Raw genomic sequence first — 22,762 nt, forward strand, 5'->3', positions numbered from 1 at the left:
ACTGTATTAAAAAGTCAGCACACAATGGATTCTAATAAAGTCTCTATAAATGCAGCTGCTGCAGCTCAGTGCACACTGAACTACTGAAGACGCTAGAAGACGTTTAAAGTATCGTATTTAAACCGGTTTCATCCTCGAAAAGGGGGCGGCCACTGTTTCTGTTTATATATTCGTTTTGTTACGTTTTCTCAGGGCTGAACGCCCTGATTTGGGTAGTCAGTTGATCTTTACGTTGAATTAAGTGAGCTGGTGATGGAATGTAACAAATCCACATGTTGATGAGAAAAAATATCGAGCTCACAAGAGTCATTTTTCAGAATAAGAAACTGAAAGTGACTGTTAATAAAAAGAAAAACAGTCGGAAAAGTTTGGTGCCTCCGAATGTTTGGCGGTCAGTGTGCTGTCCATCTCAGCCAGCACAGTGTGTGTGTGTGTTTGAGTCTCATTAGCTGGTCAGTCTGCAGGACGACTCTCACTGTTACAGTTACTCATCTCACTCTGCAGGAAACAAGCAGGTGGAGAATGAAAGAGAGAGAGAGAGAGAGAGAGAGAGAGAGAGAGAGAGAGAGGGTGGGAAAAAGAGAGAGAGAGAGAGAGGGGAGGGGGGGCACATTGGCAACATGTCACACATGTACGCCTACAAACCTAAAGGTTCTCTATCACTATTGTGTCATAACACACACACACACACACACACTCACTCTCACACACACACACACACACACACTCACTACACACACACACACACACACACACACACTCACACACCACTGGAGACTAAATTAGCTCTTATTTTGACAGCAGTCTGAGATGCAGTGACAGCAACAGCCATCAGACCACCTACACACACACACACACACACACACACACACACACACACACAATACACACTCTCACTGGCCACTTTATTAGAAACCCCAGCCTTCTACTTCTGCTAACTGGCCACTTTATTAGAAACACCCAACTTGTTCTTCCACTAGATAGATAGATAGACATACAGACAGACAGACAGACAGACAGACAGATAGATAGATAGACAGATGTTAACACTGATCCCTCAGTCTGTTAGCGTTAGCTCCGTCTGTGAGGAAAGTCAATGCTCTCCTTTCAGAGCTGGAATCAAAGTTTATGTTTTCACCTTTTCAGGAGACTCACTTTCAGTTCCTCAAAGAATCTGCAGACACACCTCCAAAGTTCAGTCTTAGAAGCTGGTTGATCATTTTCTGAAGTAATCAAACACATTCAGTGGTGTTGAGGTCTGGACTCTGGGGTGGTCAGTCCATCGTTCAGCTTCTTTGTTTGATGTGTCCGTCTCCTTTTCTCAGTGAGGTTCTTCTTGATCAGCTACACATCCTTTCAGACCCACAGCGCTGAGTCGTCTTCTCACAGTGGAAGGATGGACAGAAACACCTGTGGATGTTTTCAGATCTGAAGCAGCTTGATTTTCTCCTCTCTCTCAGAGATGAAAGCTTTAAGTGCTGTTTATCTGATGGGGGCAGTTTTGGGGTCGACCAGGTCTTCCAGGTGGTTGTTAGGGGCCACATTTTCTCTGTAGCTTTAATAAGTTTTTAAACTGCAGTTTTGGAAACTCCTGTTTTTTCACTTCGACCTTCTCCTTTCTTATATCCTATCTTATATCTAATTTCCTCACAGATGCCTTCTGAAAAATGAAGAACTTGTAATTGATGGCTGTTTCGGCTGGAAGTTCTATAAATGAAGGGTGATAATGTAGTTTATACTGTGCAAAGCATTCGGTTTTGCATATCTAAACAACAGTCAAAGTGAAGGGCGAATCAGAGAGCCGAGAATGAATAATAAATAACTCAGCGGTGAGGCTGTGATTTGGTTATTATGGGATGTGGGTTATTGTTTGTATACAAAAGATGTCCTGTTTTTCATTCACAGAGGCTGGAGCTGTTTATGGTGCAGCTGCACAATAAAAAGCCATTTAAATCACCCGCACACACACACACTGCTGGGGGGGTTATGGGTGTAGGAGAACAGAAGGAACAAAACGTTCTGGATAAGAAGTGGTTCACTCAGAATCCCTCAGCAGACCATCCATCTCTGAAATCAGCCCCGATAAACCAGCAGCATCTGACAGAACTGAGTCTGAGATACGAGAGAGAGAGAGAGAGTGAGAGACAGAGAGAGAGAGAGAGAGAGAGAGAGAGAGAGAGAGGGTCGTGTGGTTGCTAAGAAACGACCAGAAGTGGAGGATGAAACACACACACACACACACACACACACACCACCTGTCAACTGCATTGCAAACACAAATCTGTCATGAGTCCTGTTTCTAAAAATAATCAATAAATAAATATATAATCTGTCAATCTGGTACACACTCACACTCGCGCAGCTGCTGTGTGTTCTCGCAGAACCAGAACCAAATTCTCCATTGTCACCACTACAGCATCTGCAGCTCCGCAGATTAATCTGGATCAATAACAGACGCTCCTGTCCTCTGACTGGCTTAACTGACCAGAAACAGGTGCATTCAGGTGAAAAACAACAGGTCAAATTTGAAAATCACAGAGCGTCAACAGGAAGAGCTCGAATGTAGGTCAGATCTCATCAGTCCAATGAGACCAGCTAGAGCAAAAGAGCCCGGAAAACACTGACCAACCGTATCCACCCAAACACCATCACTCACCACTAAACACCAACCATCATTCTCCTCCAAAACACCATCACTCACCACTAAACACCAACCATCATTCCCCTCATAAACACCATCACTCACCAATAGACACCAACCATCATTCCCCTCATAAACACCATCACTCACCAATAAACACCAACCACCATTCTCCTCCAAAACACTATCACTCACCACTAAACACCAACCATCATTCTCCTCATAAACACCATCACTCACCACTAAACACCAACCATCATTCTCCTCATAAACACCATCACTCACCAATAAACACCAACCATCATTCTCCTCATAAACACCATCACTCACCACTAAACACCAACCACCATTCTCCTCCAAAACACCATCACTCATCACTAAACACCAACCACCATTCTCCTCATAAACACCATCACTCACCACTAAACACCAACCATCATTCTCCTCATAAACACCATCACTCACCACTAAACACCAACCATCATTCTCCTCATAAACACCATCACTCACCACTAAACACCAACCATCATTCTCCTCATAAACACCATCACTCACCACTAAACACCAACCATCATTCTCCTCGTAAACACCATCACCACTACAAAGCACAATCATTCTTCACCAAAAACACCACTGATCTCTACCATAACTATCACCATTTTCCAAAAACACACCGATATCATTGAGTCACATTCTCCAACAAAAACATCACTTTTCGATCACCATCATTCTCTACCAAAACACTAACATTCCCCAATAACACCACTATTCTCCAACAAACACCAGCTTTCTCCAGCAAACACCAGCTTTCTCCAACAAACACCTATATTGCACAACAAACATCACTATTCTCCAACAAACACCACCATTCTTCAACAAACACCACCATTCTCCAACAAACACCAACATTCCCCAACAAACACCAACATTCCCCAACAAACACCACTATTCTCCAACAAACATTAGCATTCTCCAACACCAGCATTCTCCAACAAACACCACCATTTGCCAACAAACACCACTATTCTCCAACAAACACCAGCTCTCTCCAGCAAACACCACCATTCTCTAACAAACACCTACGTTCCCCAACAAACACCACTATTCTCCAACAAACACCAGTGCTCTCCAACAAACACTAGCATTCTCCAACAAACACCAACATTCTCTAACAAACACCTATGTTCCCCAACAAACACCACTATTCTCCAACAAACACTAGCATTCTCCAACACCACCATTCTCCAAACACCAGCATTCTCCAACAAACACCAACATTTGCCAACAAACACCACTATTCTCCAACAAACACCAGCTTTCTCCAGCAAACACCACCATTCTCTAACAAACACCTATGTTCCCCAACAAACACCACTATTCTCCAACAAACACCAGTGCTCTCCAACACGACCATTTGCCAACAAACACCACCATTCTCCATCAAACACCAGTGTTCTCCAATAAACAACAGCGTCCTGTATCAAACACCACTGTTCTCCATCAAACACCAGCGCTCTCCATTAAAGACCAGTGTTCTCCAATAAACACCACCATTCTCCAACAAGCACCACCATTAAAGTGTGTATAAGGGCCGTTCAGACATTCCCTTTTTAACTGTGAGGATCATCGTGTCTCCTGAAAGAGAAGCAGGACAGCTGTGTGGTCAGCTGTGGAAGACCGCAGACCGCATGTGGCCGCTCGGCACACAAATTGACGGTTATTCAACTTAAACACAGTATTAAACCGTGTGAAAACGTGAGCCGGCTGGAGGAGCGCTGTTCAGTCGCGGCGCGTTTCTCTGTAGAGAACAGAGAACAGAGGTGCACTTGAGAGTCTGAAAGGCGCCGTCTGAACACCCACTCAAACAGCACATCACAGGCTCTTAGTGGAATAATTCTCCAGAGTGAATTTTAAATCAGATCGTCTGATGTTTGTAGCATATTAAACTGAAGTGAATGGATCTCCTGCAACATCCAGAGCATCTAGATCTGTTTAGTAAGCTCCCTGTCAGTCAGCAGGTCTGAGGCTTATCTTCCAAATCTGTTAATAAGTTTTTATCACACTGTCAGAGATGATTAATGTGTCATTATATAACATTCAGAGGTTATTTTCTGTGTGAAATAACGCAGCATCACCACGTGCAGCAGGAGATGATCAGAGCGCTGGGTGATTATTATGGATTTATGTCCTGTCACATCACAGAGCTCTCTCTCTCTCTCTCTCTCTCTCTCTCTCCTCTCTCAGACACTCATATTCAGGACATGAAAGGCTGGGATCAGAGTGATATGTAAATGAACGGTGTGAATTGGCTCCCAGCAGTATTTTAGATCCTAAGCAGCAGAACCAGCTGCGTTTACTAACCCACACAGCCTCCGAGCAGGAACACAACCCACTTCCTGCAGACGAGACTCGACATTCACCATTCCTGTTCACCACACAACAGCACTGGCGGCAAAGATTCAATACAAGAGTAAATCCATGAGATTCATCCCAAACAGCCATGCTAATTAGATTTTTTTCATTTCAAAATCAAGAAATCATTTTTTTATGTCCTCTGTAGATTTTACCAAAACTCCCCCTATTCTTCAAAAACACCGACATTTCCCACTAAACACCAACATTCTCCAACAAATAACATCAATCACCTCCGAAAATACCAACATTTTCCACTAAACACCAACATTCTCCAACAAATAACATCAATCACCTCCGAAAATACCAACATTTTCCACTAAACACCAACATTTTCCAACAAAAACCATCAGTCCCCTCCAAAAACACCAACATTCTTCAACAACAGTATATTGTTGTTGAAACAAAACATCTCATCTCCATTTTTGTCATTTTTCATGTTGTAATCTGATGTGAAAATACCAGTTGACCTTCACATTGTGGCAAAATTTTGTGATGAATTGACCATCAGAAATCACCCAAAAAGACTGACACTAAAAACTTGTCCCATTAACTTCCATTCAAGGTTGAGGATGTTTTATTCTCCAGTAGATTTACTAATTTGAAATTCTGACAGTAACGATATGTAAACATTACAGTAGCACAAACACTGCAATAATGCAGTAAACATTATAGTGCAAATACTGCAGTGATGCACTGTAGCACATACAAACATTATAATGCAAATATAGCACTATTGGAATGACAATATTTTACAGATTTGTTGTTGTTATTATTATTATTATTATTATTATTACTACTATTATTATTATTATTTAATACTATATATTTTACATTTTAATGGTAACAAACTAAATGCTACACTTTTTTTAAGTTCTGATGTGAGTTTGAGTTTGAAGGGCAAATGCTAAAAGAAACTTTCTGCAGAACACAAACACAAATCAGGCTCAAACCCCTTGAGAAGAACCCGCACTCACACAGACACGTACACAGAACGAGGAAAGGTCAGAACACTGAGAGAGAGAGAGAGAGAGAGAGAGAGAGAGAGAGAGAGAGAGAGAGAGAGAAGAGAGAGAGAGAGAGAGAAGGAGAGAGAGAGCGAGAGAGAGACAGAGAGAGAGAGAGAGAGAGAAGGAGAGAGAGAGAGAGAGAGAGAGAGAGAGAGAGAGGAGAGAGAGCGAGAGAGCGAGAGAGAGACAGAGAGAGAGAGAGAGAGAGAGAGAGAGAGAGAGAGAGTCTCTGGAGGTTTTTTCTAAAATGTTCTGCCGTGTTCTCTCTGGAGGAGAATGTGGGTGATTGACAGCTCCAGGCTCTCTCGGAGCAACGTCACTATGGCAACACCGACCAACAATGACGCACACACACACACACAGTCAGAGAAGTGAAACTATAATAATGCCGTGAAGAGGACTGAGGTCAGTGTGAAATTTCTGGCCACGGCGGAGCAGAGTGGACTGCAGGTATGCTTTAGCGCTCGGCGCTTTAGTGCTCTGTCAAAAGACCTACATTGTAGAACTAAATGTAGGTACTGTGATATAAACTGAGTCTGTTCTACAGTTTCTCATTAGGCTGAATGAATAACCGACTCTAAATGTAGGTATTGTGATATAAACTGAGTCTGTTCTACAGTTTCTCATTAGGCTGAATGAATAACTGACTCTAAATGTAGGTTTTGTGATATAAACTGAGTCTGTTCTACAGTTTCTCATTAGGCTGAATGAATAACCGACTCTAAATGTAGGTATTGTGGTATAAACTGAGTCTGTTCTACAGTTTCTCATTAGGCTGAATGAATAACTGACTCTAAATGTAGGTATTGTGGTATAAACTGAGTCTGTTCTACAGTTTCTCATTAGGCTGAATGAATAACCGACTCTAAATGTAGGTATTGTGATATAGACTGAGGCTGTTCTACAGTTTCTCATTACTAACTGACTGTGCAGTGAGGGCGTAGGGATATATCTGGGTCAGGACGTACACCTGTGGAACCCCCTCGTCCAGGTTTGTCAGGTTTACGCTGTGCTGTGTTTGTAATTAGCGCTCTGCTGGAGAGCAGATTAATCCCCGAAAAGTCGTGATGGAGCTGTGATCACGCAGAGAGACAGTCAGAGGAAATCTCCTCCTCAGCTGCTGTCTCTCTGCTGGAGCTCCAGCGTCCGGCTGCGTCTCAAACACAGCGCTGCTGTAGGGTACTAGACAGTGTATGTGGTAGACAGGTGTATCCAATACATCTGCAAAGGTGAGTCACACAGTCATTACAGCTCATTACTGCAGGAAACAGCTCTGCCTTAGAACCTGGTTTTGCCGTTATCAGTCTCTCTCTCTCTCTTCTCCTGATTGGCTGTAGTGTGGAGTGTGACAGTGTAGTGAAAGGTGCACTCTTAAAAAAGATGGTTCTTCTAGGGTTCTTTAGTAAGAAAAGGGTTCTTCTATTGTTACATTGTCAGGCTTGTACATTTTTGGTGCAATATAGAACCATCTACAGCACATTCTCCAACAATCTGAAGAACCCTTTACAATGCAAAGAAACCTTTAATCATGCAAAGCTTTAATGGTTCTATATAAACCCTTGAAGAACCATCCTTTTTAAGAGTGTGGGTAGAAGTTTGTACATAAAAACAGTAAATCTAAATCACTGTAAATCAAAATGACTGTAAATCACCGTTAATCTAAATTATGTATGTACATTTTCTATGAATTGCCTTTGTGTATGAAATGTGCGATACATAAACTGAGTTTGTGGTGTGTGTAGAGAGTGTGTGGGGTGTGTGTAGAGAGAGTGTGGCGTGTGTAGAGAGAGTGTGTGGGGTGTGTAGAGAGTGTGTGGGGTGTATGTAGAGAGAGTGTGGTGTGTGTAGAAAGAGTGTGGGGTGTGTAGAGAGTGTGGTGTGTGTAGAGAGAGTGTGGCATGTGTAGAGAGTGTGGTGTGTAGAGAGTGTGGGGTGTGTAGAGAGTGTGGTGTGTGCAGAGAGTGTGTGGGGTGTGTGTAGAGAGAGTGTGCGGTGTGTAGAGAGAGTGTGGGGTGTGTAGAGTGTGTGGGGTGTGTAGAGAGTGTGTGGGGTGTGTGTAGAGAGAGTGTGGGGTGTGTAGAGAGTGTGGTGTGTGTAGAGAGAGTGTGGGGTGTGTGTAGAGAGAGTGTGGGGTGTGTAGAGAGAGTGTGGGGTGTGTAGAGTGTGTGGGGTGTGTGTAGAGAGAGTGTGGGGTGTGTAGAGAGAGCACTGTGTAGAGAGAGCACTGTGTAGAGAGTGTGTGGGGTGTGTAGAGAGTGTGTGGGGTGTGTAGAGAGTGTGGTGTGTGTAGAGAGTGTGTGGGGTGTGTACAGAGTGTGGGGTGTGTAGAGAGAGTGTGTAGTGTGTAGAGAGTGTGGTGTGTGTAGAGAGAGTGTGGTGTGTGTAGAGAGAGTGTGTAGTGTGTGTAGAGAGTGTGTGGGGTGTGTGTAGAGAGAGTGTGTAGTGTGTAGAGTGTGTGGTGTGTGTAGAGAGAGTGTGGTGTGTGTAGAGAGTGTGTAGTGTGTAGAGAGTGTGGGGTGTGTAGAGAGAGTGTGGTGTGTGTAGAGAGTGTGTAGTGTGTAGAGAGTGTGGGGTGTGTAGAGAGAGTGTGTAGTGTGTAGAGAGTGTGGGATGTGTGTAGAGAGAGTGGTGTGTGTAGAGAGAGTGCTGTGTGTAGAGAGTGTGTAGTGTGTAGAGAGTGTGGTGTGTGTAGAGAGAGTGTGGTGTGTGTAGAGAGTGTGTAGTGTGTAGAGAGTGTGGGGTGTGTAGAGAGAGTGTGTAGTGTGTAGAGAGTGTGGGGTGTGTAGAGAGTGTGTGGGGTGTGTGTAGAGAGTGTGTAGTGTGTAGAGAGAGTGCTGTGTGTAGAGAGTGTGGGGTGTGTAGAGAGTGTGGTGTGTGTAGAGAGAGTGCTGTGTGTAGAGAGTGTGTAGTGTGTAGAGAGAGTGCTGTGTGTAGAGAGTGTGGTGTGTGTGGAGAGTGCGGGGTGTGTAGAGAGAGTGCTGTGTGTAGAGAGTGTGGTGTGTGTGGAGTGTGGGGTGTGTAGAGAGTGTGGTGTGTGTAGAGAGTGTGGTGTGTGTGGAGAGTGTGGGGTGTGTAGAGAGAGTGGTGTGTGTAGAGAGTGTGTGGGATGTGTAGAGAGTGTGGTGTGTGTAGAGTGTGTGGTGTGTATAGAGAGTGTGGGGTGTGTGTAGAGAGAGTGTGTAGAGAGTGTGGTGTGTGTAGAGAGAGTGTGTAGTGTGTAGAGAGTGTGGTGTGTGTAGAGAGTGTGTGGGGTGTGTAGAGAGTGTGTAGTGTGTAGAGAGAGTGCTGTGTGTAGAGAGTGTGGTGTGTGTAGAGAGTGTGTAGTGTGTAGAGAGAGTGCTGTGTGTAGAGAGTGTGGTGTGTGTAGAGAGTGTGTGGGGTGTGTAGAGAGAGTGGGGTGTGTAGAGAGTGTGTGGGGTGTGTGTAGAGAGTGTGTAGTGTGTAGAGAGAGTGCTGTGTGTAGAGAGTGTGGGGTGTGTAGAGAGTGTGGTGTGTGTAGAGAGAGTGCTGTGTGTAGAGAGTGTGTAGTGTGTAGAGAGAGTGCTGTGTGTAGAGAGTGCTGTGTGTAGAGTGTGTGGGGTGTGTAGATAGTGTGGTGTGTGTAGAAAGTGTGGTGTGTGTAGAGAGTGTGTAGTGTGTAGAGAGAGTGCTGTGTGTAGAGAGTGTGGTGTGTGTAGAGAGAGTGCTGTGTGTAGAGAGTGCTGTGTGTAGAGAGAGTGCTGTGTGTAGAGAGTGTGTAGTGTGTAGAGAGAGTGCTGTGTGTAGAGAGTGTGTAGTGTGTAGAGAGAGTGCTGTGTGTAGAGAGTGTGTAGTGTGTAGAGAGAGTGCTGTGTGTAGAGAGTGCTGTGTGTAGAGAGAGTGGTGTGTGTAGAGAGTGTGGGGTGTGTAGAGAGAGTGGTGTGTGTAGAGAGTGCTGTGTGTAGAGAGTGCTGTGTGTAGAGAGTGCTGTGTGTAGAGAGAGTGGTGTGTGTAGAGAGAGTGCTGTGTGTAGAGAGAGTGCTGTGCGTAGAGAGTGTGTAGTGTGTAGAGAGTGCTGTGTGTAGAGTGTGCTGTGTGTAGAGAGAGTGTGGGGTGTGTGTAGAGAGAGTGCTGTGTGTAGAGAGTGTGGTGTGTGTAGAGAGAGTGCTGTGTGTAGAGAGTGCTGTGTGTAGAGAGTGTGCTGTGTGTAGAGAGTGGTGTGTGTAGAGAGAGTGCTGTGTGTAGAGAGAGTGCTGTGTGTAGAGAGTGCTGTGTGTAGAGAGTGTGGTGTGTGTAGAGAGTGGTACTATATAGAACCATATACAACACATTCTCCATTAATCTGAAGAACCACTTCACCGTGCAGAGAATATTTAAGCATGCAGATGGTTCTATACAGACTCATGGTTCTAAATAGAACCATTCCCGTACTAGCCACCTTTTTTAACAGTGTACCGGGCCGTGCCTACAAGCAGGCCTGATGTTAATCATTTCTAATAAAGATCAGGCGGTCTGAGCACCTCAGTGGGTGAAACCTCTGAGTCTGAGACTCAGTTCATGCTGAATAATCAGCATCATAACTGACAGATCAATAAAAATAAATAAACAAAACATTCCAGATGAGGCGGAGCTCCCGAACCTCACACAGCTCCGATCAGTGGGACAGTATCTACAGTATCTACTGAACCTCCTAGATGAGCCGATCTGTGACAGCCCTGTTCTCTCTGCTTTAAACCTCCTGTTTAGGCTCGCTGAGGCTTCTGGAGACGTTAATTACTGACCATGCTAATGAGGGTCTCATTAGAGGATGATTAAGGACCAGAAGACTGAAGCTCAGCAGAGAGACGTCAGAATGATCAGACAATTTCTCCAGACCAATCACAGAGCAGCATCCCAGCCTGGCCCCGCCCCCTGTAGGTGCAGTGTGTGACGTCAGCAGCTCGGGGAGAGAGAGAGAGTCTCTAAAGGACACGAAGCCTCCTGACGCTGGAGCCTAAAAAAGAGCCACTGCTGATAAAACTGACCGCTAAACAAAGTGACCTCTAAAGGAATTATGGGAGAGAACGACACAAAGCCCTGATTAGGAGTCTGGACAGACAGCTGCTGAACACACACACACACACACACAGCACTAGTTCACAGATAACAGTGAGTCACAGTATCAGAAACCACATAATCAATTCCATTACAGATTACTCGGCTTATAGGCCTGAGCTGACTGATCATCGTAGCGTCAATCATGGATATTTTCCATCTATCATAATTGTCAATCAAACTATAAGATATAAAAGTCCAAAAACATCATCTGCAGCTTTACGATACACAAACATCATGATCCATGATAGTGTCTCAAAATCTGTTTTGACAAGTTTTGTTTTAACATGTAACGTTAGCTCATGTCTTGATATGCTGTCTGGCTTTAGAACGTTCTCTAGCAGCGTGAAATAGAACCTTACCAAACCTTAGAACATCTAAAAATACCAAAAACTGCCAAACCTTTCCAAAGCTACCAACCCATACCAAAAATGATCAAACCTTACAAAACCATTAAACCATTACAGGAACAAAATCATACCAATAACCACCAAACCATACCAGAAAATGACCAAAACTACCAGAATATCCCAAAATAACCAAATCATACAATAACTAACAAACCAATAACTACTAAATGATAATAAGTAGAATAACCAAACCAAAACAACCAAACATCACCAAACCTTACCTAAACTACCAAACCATACCAAAAACAACCAAATCATATCCATAACTAGCAAACCACACCAAAAATGACCAAACCTTACCAAAAACCAAATCACACTAAAAAGAGCATAAACAAAATAAATTGCAGAAACAACCAAATCACACCTAGACCAAATAAATCATACCAATAACAACCAAAAGATACCAAAAATTACCAAACTATATCATAAACAAAAGTTTCTGTGCAGAAAGCCTGTTTATCGTCTCTGGGTTAAGCAGGTTTGTGTGTGGTGTTACCGAATAACCTGCTTTTCTTAAACAGGTCCCGCGAGCTTGTCCTGTTTACATTTCCCCCCTGGATTATGAGGTTGTTAAGTAGTTGTTAATAACTACTGCTACATGCTAAGTAACACTGCTGCGAACTGAACCGACATCATAGAACTGACCTCACCAAAATACACCACACAGACCAGCAGGCTCTGTCCAGTGTGGTAGTTTGAAAGCGTTTGGCAGGTTTAGGCTGCAGTTTGAGTAGCTGGTGTTGGTCTATTATACTGCTGATGTTTAATTGCAGACTTACTTTCATGTGTTGTGCGGGAGTGTTAGCTTATTTGTAGCATATATGTAGCGTTATTTATATTTATAAATGACCTTTGGAGAATCCAGTTACATTCGGGGGGAAATGTACACAGGACAAAATGTATGGGGTTTTTCATCCAACAAAACATGGGAAAAATATTTTCAACAAACACTGGTAGCTATTGGACTTGTTTAATCCTCTTAGATTGACGATGTCATATACAACATCAAAGGATATCATACGTAGAAGAAAAAAATCTCAGGAACGCTGCATGGGAGAGACTTACTTTTTTCCCAGAAGGCTAGCGTTCCTCCGTTCTAATGAAGGCTCTGCTTTCAGAAGCTTTGTAATCCAGACTTGAACTGTGCTGTCTTTATGGAGACTTTGTGAAATACATCCAGCAAGACAAATCCAACGGAGTGTCTTCTGTTCTGTGATTATTTATCTGTTTCTCCATGTTGAAAAGAGTAATTGTTGTTGTCACCATGGCTGTTAGCTGTCCACTGAGGCTATGGGTCAACTCTTTTAACCAATCAGAGGCTGTCTTTCTGACTGGCAAACCATTCGGAGGCTGTGTTTCTGCATTGTCAGTCAATCAGAGGCTACGTTCCTGACTTGTCGGCCAATTAGAGGCTGTGTTCTTGACGTAATGGCCAATCAGAGGCTGTGTTTCTGCCTTTTGGCCAATCAGAGGCTGTGTTCCTGACTTGTCGGCCAATCAGATGCTGTGTTCCTGACTTTTTGACCAATCAGAGGCTGTGTTCCTGACTTGTCAGTCAATCAGAGGCTGTGTTCCTGACTTTTTGACCAATCAGAGGCTGTGTTCCTGACTTGTCGGTCAATCAGAGGCTGTGTTCCTGACTTTGTTTGACCAATCAGAGGCTGTGTTCCTGACTTGTCAGTCAATCAGAGGCTGTGTTCCTGACTTTTTGACCAATCAGAGGCTGTGTTCCTGACTTGTCAGTCAATCAGAGGCTGTGTTCCTGACTTTTTGACCAATCAGAGGCTGTGTTCCTGACTTGTCGGTCAATCAGAGGCTGTGTTCCTGACTTGTCGGTCAATCAGAGGCTGTCTTTCTGACTGGCCAAGAATTCAGAGACTGTGTTTCTGATTTGTCAGCCAATCAGAGGGCGTGTTCCTGACTTGTCAGCTAATCAGAGCCTGTAGTCCTGACTTGTCAGCCTATCAAAGGCTGTGTTCCTGACTCGTGGACCGATCAGAGGCTGTGTTCCTGACTTGTTGGCCAATCAGAGGCTGTTTTTCTGACTCGCCAACCAATCAGAGGGTGTGTTCCTGACTTGTTGGCCAATCAGAGGTTGCATTCCTGATTATTGGCCAACCAGAAGCTACATTCCTGACTTGTCAGCCATTTAGAGCCTGTGTTCCTGGCTTGTAGACCAATCAGAGGGTGTGTTCCTGACTCGTTGGCCAATCACAGGTTGCATTCCTGACTTATTGGCCAACCAGAAGCTGCGTTCCTGACTTGTCAGCCATTTAGAGGCTGTGTTCCTGACTTGTTGACAATCAGAGGCTGTGTTCCTGACTTATTGGCCAACCAGAAGCTGCGTTCCTGACTTGTCAGCCATTTAGAGCCTGTGTTCCTGGCTTGTAGACCAATCAGAGGGTGTGTTCCTGACTTGTTGGCCAATCACAGGTTGCATTCCTGACTTATTGGCCAACCAGAAGCTGCGTTCCTGACTTGTCAGCCATTTAGAGCCTGTGTTCCTGACTTGTAGCCCAATCAGAGGGTGTGTTCCTGACTTGGTGACATATCAGAGACTGTCTTTCTTACTCGTCAACCATTCAGAGGCTGTTTCTGACTTGTTGACCAATCAGAAGCTGTGTTCCTGACTTGTTGACCAATCAGAGGGTGTGTTCCTGACTTGTTGGCCAATCACAGGTTGCATTCCTGACTTATTGGCCAACCAGAAGCTGCGTTCCTGACTTGTCAGCCATTTAGAGCCTGTGTTCCTGGCTTGTAGACCAATCAGAGGGTGTGTTCCTGACTTGTCGACCAATCAGAGGTTGTGGTTCTGACTTGCTAACCAACAGAGGCTGTCTTTCTGACTTGCCGGCCATTCAAAGGCTGTGTTCCTGACTTGTCAAATCGTCAAAGGCTGTGTTCCTGACTTGTTGACCAATCAGAGGCTGTCTTTCTTACTCTTCAACCATTCAGAGGCTGTGTTCCTGACTTGTCACCCAATCAGAGGCTGTGTTCCTGACTTGTCGGCCAATCAGAGGCTGCATTCCTGACTTGTTGGCCAAACAGAAGTTGCGTACCTGCCTTGTTGGCCATTTAGAGCCTGTGTTCCTGGCTTGTAGACCAATCAGAGACTGTGTTCCTGACTTGTTGACATATCAGAGGCTGTCTTTCTTACTCATCAACCATTCAGAGGTTGTGTTCCTGACTTGTCAGTTAATCAGAGGCTGTGTTCCTGACTTGTTGACATATCAGAGGGTGTATTCCTGACTTGTTGACCAATCAGAGGCTGTGTTCCTGACTTGTTGACATATCAGAGGCTGTAGTCCTGACTTGTTGACCAATCAGAGGCTGTGTTCCTGACTTGTCGACTAATCAGAGGTTGTGTTCCTGACTTGTTGACCAATCGGAGGCTGTGTTTCTGACCTGTCGACCAATCAGAGACTGTGTTCCTGACCTGTCGACCAATCAGAGGTTGTGTCCCTGATTTGTTGACCAATCAGAGGCTGCTTTCTTATTCATCAACCAATCAGAAGCTGTGTTCCTGACTTGTCAGCCAATCAGAGCCTGCGCTCCTGACTTGTTAGTCAATCAGAGCCTGTGTTCCTGACTCGTCAACCAATTACAGGCTGTGTTCTGGGCAAAATAAAAGTACCTCTCTGGCACACAGCCTTCCCGAGATTTATTCTTTTATGTACAAAGTCCTTTGACGGTGCATATGACATCATTGACCTGAGATGGTTGAAGTGTCTTTATCTCAGAAACTAATGGAGACACAGGCCTTAAAATGCACACCCTGTCTATGAAGTGTTGTGACATTACTTCCTAAAACTGTTATGCAAATTTGAGGTGGTCAGTCTGGAGGCGTATTAGCATTATGCAAGTGTGATAATGCTAATTGCTGATTGGTGGGTTAGAGTGCACAGTGGACAGGCGGAGTGTCGGCCCTACATTCTGTATGAGAGTGAGAGAGAGAGGGAAAAGGAAAAATCGATGGGTTTCTAACAGCCTCCCTGTTGTTACGCAGTAAATGGGTCGATGGTTATGTTCTCTGCTCTATTTCTGAGCAGGAAAAGCAGGACACACTGCAGAAACACAGCTGCGTCCTTCACTGGAGCGTCTGCTGAACTGCTGGACAGAAAGTTCTCTTTACACTCACACCTATAAACTGACTTTTAAAGGGCTCGTATCATTAAAAAACTCATTTTCCATAAAGTTTGATAAAGTGTGTAAATACTGTACCACTCACTCCCCAGTAGACACAGTTTATAGAAAGTAAACTGCCACAACAGCAGTTTAGCCCCGCCCATTCAGCCTACAGCAGTTTAGCCCCGCCCATTCAGACTACAGCAGTTTAGCCCCGCCCATTCAGCCTACAGCAGTTTAGCTTCACTCATTCAGCCTACAGCAGTTTAGCCCCGCCCATTCATACTATAGCAGTTTAGCTTCACTCATTCAGACTACAGCAGTTTAGCCCCGCCCAATCATACTATAGCAGTTTAGCCCCACCCATTCAGACTATAGCAGTTTAGCTTCACTCATTCAGACTACAGCAGTTTAGCCCCGCCCAATCATACTATAGCAGTTTAGCCCCACCCATTCAGACTACAGCAGTTTAGCTTCACTCATTCAGCCTACAGCAGTTTTGCCATGCCCATTCAGAATATAGCAGTTTAGCCCCGCCCATCCAGACTATAGCAGTTTAGCCCCGCCCTTTCAGTCTACAGTAGTTTAGCTCCACCTACTGCTTAAAATTTCAGCACCCTCAGCTTAAACCACCTTCCCGCATCCCTCACCCTCCAACTTCAGTCACGGTAACTGTGACAGAGATGCAGTGACTCACTTTCCACGGTGAGCTGAAGTGATATGAGGGCCTGTATTTGTGAGGTTAATAAAAGTGAAGATGTTTCTCTCTGAGCAGCACCGAGAGAATGATACACCTTTTATAACCAGCAGGATGGGCTACCATAACTCTCTGGTCAACAGAGAAATAAAATAAATAAAGTAAATAAAATAAATAAAATAAATCAGCTACAATTGATTCACAATTCTGAACGAGTGCTGACTAAGACCAAATGCAGGGCACACACCACGCCTACATTAAAGTCTTTACACTGATGACCTGTTAGTTCCCATATTGATTTAAAAAATCATTTATTAGTTTATAAGGCCCACAGACGACCTCTCAGACAGATTCATGAACCAGGAAGCTCCCTCAGATCCTCTGGTTCTCTTTTAGCTGTTCCACAAAGCAGAACACAAACATCTGCTTTCAGCCATTTGGCTCCAAGATGCTGGAACAGCCTCCCAGAAGATCAGAGAGGAACTGAAAACATTTAGATTTTTAATCCATTTGGCTTTTATGGATATTTTATCATTTTATAGTATTAGTATTTACACTTATTTATTATTATTATTTATTTGACCTGTTTTGTTTTCAACTGTTTACTGTTGATCAATTTTATTTCATTAGCATTTCACAGTTTCGGTTTGTTCTGTGCCCTATTTCATCATTTCATTTTTGTTTCTATTGCTTGTATTATCTTTTATCACTTATCTTTTATTCTCTTAACTATTGTTGTCTTATTAAATGGGTGTGTATTTGTCTCTAAATACGTTTTAATATCATACATTTTGTCAAACACTTTGAACTGCAATTTGATTTGTCTCGTGAAAAGGGCCTGCAGGATAAAAAGAGCTACAGTACTCTCAGCATCAGCTCACCCAAACTAACAACTAATGAAGGAAGTTATAAGGAGTGTTTCAGCCTGGACTGACAACCAATCAGAGCAGAGCTCATTTACATACATTGGTTTTAAAGGCGCAGTAACTAAAGCAGCCAGTTTAGTTGTGATGGATAAACAGAGGCTGTAAAATGATGTTTTTGGAACATAAACTACACAAATGGACCAATTTCATAAAAGTAAAACATAACACAATGTAGGATATTAATCCTGTCAGCAACACACACTACTGACCACTCAGCTGACCACAAGGACAACACACACACACAAACACACACGGAGGACAGAGCCTCTCTTCCTTGGTGTTCTGTTGCCACGGCAACGCAGCACTTGTCTTCAAGTCTTGCTGACCACACATGAGCACACACACACACACACACGCATGCCGGCCTGCTGGACACTGACTGGACGCAGCTGGACCGTCTCATAAAGTACCTCAACACCTACCTCTCTCTCTCTCTCTCTCTCTCTATCTCTCTCTCGTTCTTTCTGTTTTCTCTCTTCCTCTCTTTCTCTCTCCCTCTTTCACTCTCTCTCTTCTCTCTGTCCTCTCTGTCTCCCTCCTTCCTCTCCCTCTCTCTGCCTATCTATCTTTAACTCTGTCTCTATCTCTGTCTCTCTCTCTCTCATTGTATGTTGATAAATCATTAATATATAGAAGTCTGGCTGGTCAGTTCTTAGTGATTTCCTGAGTGTCCATTGGTCAGTTTCACACAGAATGTAGACGGACACACCAATCCACCAGTTCCACACGGTGAGAGGCAGATGACGTGTATCTCAGCCCCTCTTCATAGGCTCATAACTCCGGATGTGAGTCTCGTATGATCTCGTGATAAGATGGAATGGAAAGGGCGACTCTACAGATTCAGGAAGTGTTTGAACTGGATTTCTGAGCTGGATCATCACAAAGATACAGACACAGATATAGAGACATTAAATTTCTCTTTAGCCGCTCAACAACCCTTCACACACAGAGACGACAGAGTCCGAGTTCATCTGATAACAGAGTTACGGGGAGATATTTTATTTCTGTACATTAATTAAAAATTTCAGTCAATTTTCATTTTGCTGGAATGGCCACTAGGTGGCACTGCAGGGAGAGGTATATAGTTGTTTCAGCTAGCATATGCCTGAGATTTTGTAACTATGAAAAAAAGAAAAGTGCTGTATAAATGAAGATTTATTATTATTAATATTATTATCATTATGTCAAAACAATGAGGAAAATTTGGTTTTCCATAATTTTTTTTGTTTTTTTTATTGTTTCAGCACTGAATATAAGAAAATATGCAGAAGAAGCTATACTAAGCTGACAATAATAGATCTAAACATTAGCAAATCCACAAAATCTGGTTTAGCATCCATGCTATCCGCACAAGGACATTAATATCATTCTAATCATCTATTTACCATTAATATTGTAGCAAATTATCAAATTGTCAATTAAATAATAATAAATAAAATAAATGAAGTATCAAGATTCTTCTTTTCAAATCAATCATCACCAATATAAATGAAAAGCATGAGCTTTTCCTCTATGATCCTCAGGAAATTCGGATAATGCAAATTTCAGGTGAATTTGTGACTCGTGGAATATTTCAGATTTCTCAGAGGGGTGAGTGAGTCGAGGTAACAGGGTTGGGTGAAGGTTGAAGGAATAAAATGCACATTTTTCATCATATATAAAGGACAATTCCTGAAAAAAGCTGTTTCAAGCATGAGATGTTTCCCGCATTAATGCTAAAATAAGATAAGCACTTTAATAATTTAATTTAATTTAATTTAATGTAATCTAATTTGCGAACACTGCGGCTGCGGCTGAACAGATAAAGGACCAGCGACGCTGTTTCAGACTGTTCAGTTTGTCCAGCTCTAATGTGGAATAACTTTACTTTTGGGAGGGGGACACAGTGACCCAATGCCCCCATATAGCTGGTACCTATTACATGTGATGTAAACTCGCATCACTTGTGCAGGTAAACAGCTCAACACACACACCTATCACTGACCTCACAGTTGTGTCCGGTGAAGGCCGGTCTGCAGGTGCAGGTGTACGTCCACTGCGAGTCCGGGAGAGAAGAGCACACTCCTCCGTTCAGACACGGCCATCCCTCACACGGGTCGGGGGGGTCGGTGGGGGCCGTTGTCACCGCAGGGGTCACTGGGGTCAAAAACATGCTACAGACGGTGAGGAAGAGGAGCGGCGGGAGGAAGGCTGAGGGGAGACGCATCCGCATCATCATCAACATCACCAAGGCAACAGAGAGAAACAGAGGGATAAAGATATTCTTCTCTCCTCTATTCTACTCTATTCTATTCTTCTTTCTTGTCTCTCCTCTGTTTTTCCTTCCTCGTTTCTCTTCCTCTGTTCTCCTCTCTTCTCTCTCACTGTGCAGTGCTGAGTGCAGTGATCGGCTCGGCTGCTGGTCTCCGTCTGCTGGAGTGCGTGAGAGAGGATGGCAGGTACTACTGAGAGAGAGAGAGAGAGAGAGAGAGAGAGAGAGAGAGAGAGAGAGAGAGAGAGGGATGGTGCTGAATCACAGTGACGACGAATGACGACACAGTACCACATGCACATGCATATTCACCTCTCAGTCACAAAACCAGCCTAAATATACCAGTGTGTGTGTGTGTGTGTGTGTGTGTGTGTGTGTGTGTGTGTACATTAGAAAATGCCAGCTGCTGTTTATATTGCATCAAAATTTCAAGAACAACAGACCAAAGAAATGTAGAAAATGACTTAAAGTTGTTACATTACCTTACATAGAGGTTCTATTCAGTCAGTGACAGTGTATTTATTCATTTTTATATATGCAAGAAACATTAATACTATGTTACTATTAATACCACTTTTATTAGAGAGACACAAATGTTTTCCATTACACACCAGTTGTAAATATACATGTATACTCATTACTGGATAAAATTGGATAAAATTAAGCACATAGTCTTGCAGTCTTGATAGACACTGGCAGTAGAGGGTGGTACTGAAGAGCTCAGTGACTCAGAGAGGATGCTGCCTCTGCCACAAGTCAGTTTGTGAGATTTCTGTCCTGCTAGATCTGCCCCAGACAACTGTAAGTGCTATTATTGTGAAATTGAAGCGTCTAGGAGCAACAACAGCTCAGCCATGAAGCAGCAGACCACCCAAACTCACAGAGTGGGCCACCAAGTGCTGAAGCGCTCAGTGACTATCCTCTGTTGAATCACTAAAGAGCTCCAAACTGCATCTGGAAGCAACATCAGCACAAGAACTGCATGTTAGGAGCTTCAGGAAATGGGTTTCCATGTCTGAGCAGCTGTACTTAGCCTAAGATCAAAATGCACAAAGCCAAGCGTCGGATGGAGTGGAGTAAAGCGGCCCCACTGGACTCTGGAGCCGTGGAAACGTGTTCTGTGGAGTGACCAATCAGCTTCTCTATCTGTCAGTCTGATGGACGAGTCTGGGTTTGGCGAATGCCAGGAGAACGTTACCTGCCTGACTGCACTGTGCCAGCTGTAGAGTTTGGTGGAGGAGGGATGATGATATGGGGCTGTTTTTCAGGGGTTGATCTAGAACCCTTAGTTCCAGTGAAGGGGAATCTTAAAGCTTCAGTAGATCAAGACATTTTGAACAATTATACACTTCCAATTTTGTGGAAGCATACAATTATCTTGGTGAGCCCTGACCTCAACCTCATCAAACACCTTTGGGATGAACTAGAACGGAGATTGTGAGCCAGACCCTCTCGTCCAACATCAGTGTCTGACCTCACAAATGCTCTTCTGGGGGACCAACTCCATATTAATGCCGATGGATTTAGAACGGGATTCATAAAAGCTCATGTAGGTGTAATGTGTAGGTGTCCCAATACTTTTGTCCATATGGTGTATCTTTCAACAACACTTGGAACTGAAGACACAAACTGATCCCGTTTTGAAAGCAGAATTTTTTGCTTTTCTGCCAAACTTTTTCAGTTGTCATGTTGAAATAATTATGGATGTCCCTGAAAAATATGGTACCTAAGGCAGCATATGTTGCTCAAAATATGTGTACATTTTGTGTGTCTTTCAGTGTTTTTCAGATGTGCAGGTCGCCCACTGATACCCCCCCCTTTTCTTCTTTGTCCTGGAGAACACGATGTCCATTATTTCCATAAACAATCTGAAAGGTCGGGCTACAATACACTTTTCCACTGAGCATCAGTCCATTTAAGATGAGCTTTAGCCCAGAGAAGTCGGCGGTGTTTCTGGATGTTGTTGAAATGTGACTTGTGCAGAGTACAGTCTTCACCTGCATTTGTTGAAGCAGCATTGCTTTTCAAAGCAAAACTACTGTCTCCAAAATGGTAACTTCACAGAAAAGGGCAAAAATGTATTTGCTTTCAGTGTAAGTTAATGCAATGAACATTTTTTGAAACTACTTTGGAGAATTTCTATTGGTCCAATCATCATGAATCATGAAATTGTAAAGGACCACTGCTGAGCTCAAACTTAAATTTTACAGAAAACTAAAAATTGCAAAATTGCAAAAAAATTATATACTTGTTTTTTTGTTGTTATACACACACTCTATAAATACCACCTGCCATTTACATTGTGTTGAAATTTCACAACAAACAGATCAATAGGAATGGTCCAAAATTACTTGGACATTTACTTACATTGAAACGTTAGAATGTTTTTTGCTTCTCCTGTAAAGTTTCGTTTTAGATATGAGTTTTTATTCAGTTTTCAGCGTCAGGAAATAGAAAATCAGAAAACATATTTAACAGAAAATTCCAAAGAATCCTCAGCAGCTAAATCTACTCTCAGCTGTGTGAGTCAGTGAGTCACTCTTCACCTTCATTCCAGCTTCCATTCTTTTCAGGAGACTCACTTTCAGTTCCTCAAAGAATCTGCAGACACACCTCCAAAGTTCAGTCTTAGAAGCTGGTTGATGATTTTCTGAAGTAATCAAACACATTCAGTGGTGTTGAGGTCTGGACTCTGGGGTGGTCAGTCCATTGTTCAGCTTCTTTGTTTGATGTGTCCGTCTCCTTTTCTCAGTGAGGTTCTTCTTGATCAGCTACACATCCTTTCAGACCCACAGCGCTGAGTCGTCTTCTCACAGTGGAAGGATGGACAGAAACACCTGTGGATGTTTTCAGATCTGATCAGCTTGATTTTCTCCTCTCTCTCAGAGATGAAAGCTTTAAGTGCTGTTTATCTGATGGGGGCAGTTTTGGGGGCTACCAGCTCTTCCAGGTGGTTGTTAGGAGACACAGTCTCTCAGTAGCTTTTAATCAGTTTTGGAAACTCCTGCTTTGTCACTTTGACCTCCTCATTCATGATGTAAGTGGATTATTTTATGTCTAGGCTCTTCACAAACATCTCCTGAAAAATCAGTAACGTGTACGTAATGGATTTTTGTATATTGTTGGTTTATTTTGATGCTTTTTCTGCATTTGTTTCTCTTTTGGATCACTCATACACACTTCTCGCGTCCCTCCCATCACACACACACACACACACACACACACACACACACACACA

The 22,762-nt window shown here is 43.4% G+C and overlaps 1 protein-coding gene across 1 annotated transcript in view; it reads right to left on the reverse strand.

Moving 5' to 3' along the window:
• Window positions 1-19,703, reverse strand: part of dner (delta/notch-like EGF repeat containing) — a 57,857-nt gene extending 38,154 nt beyond the window's left edge. Inside the window, exon 1 of the mRNA XM_036585619.1 lies at window positions 19,258-19,703. Coding sequence (XP_036441512.1) covers window positions 19,258-19,497 — 240 coding nt within the window. The 5' untranslated portion in view covers window positions 19,498-19,703. The remainder of the gene's footprint in view (window positions 1-19,257) is intronic.
• Window positions 19,704-22,762: the final 3,059 nt, after the last annotated feature.

This window comes from Colossoma macropomum, unplaced genomic scaffold (genome assembly GCF_904425465.1).
Source record: "Colossoma macropomum unplaced genomic scaffold, Colossoma_macropomum, whole genome shotgun sequence".
In the NCBI taxonomy this organism is placed as follows: Eukaryota; Metazoa; Chordata; class Actinopteri; order Characiformes; family Serrasalmidae; genus Colossoma; species Colossoma macropomum.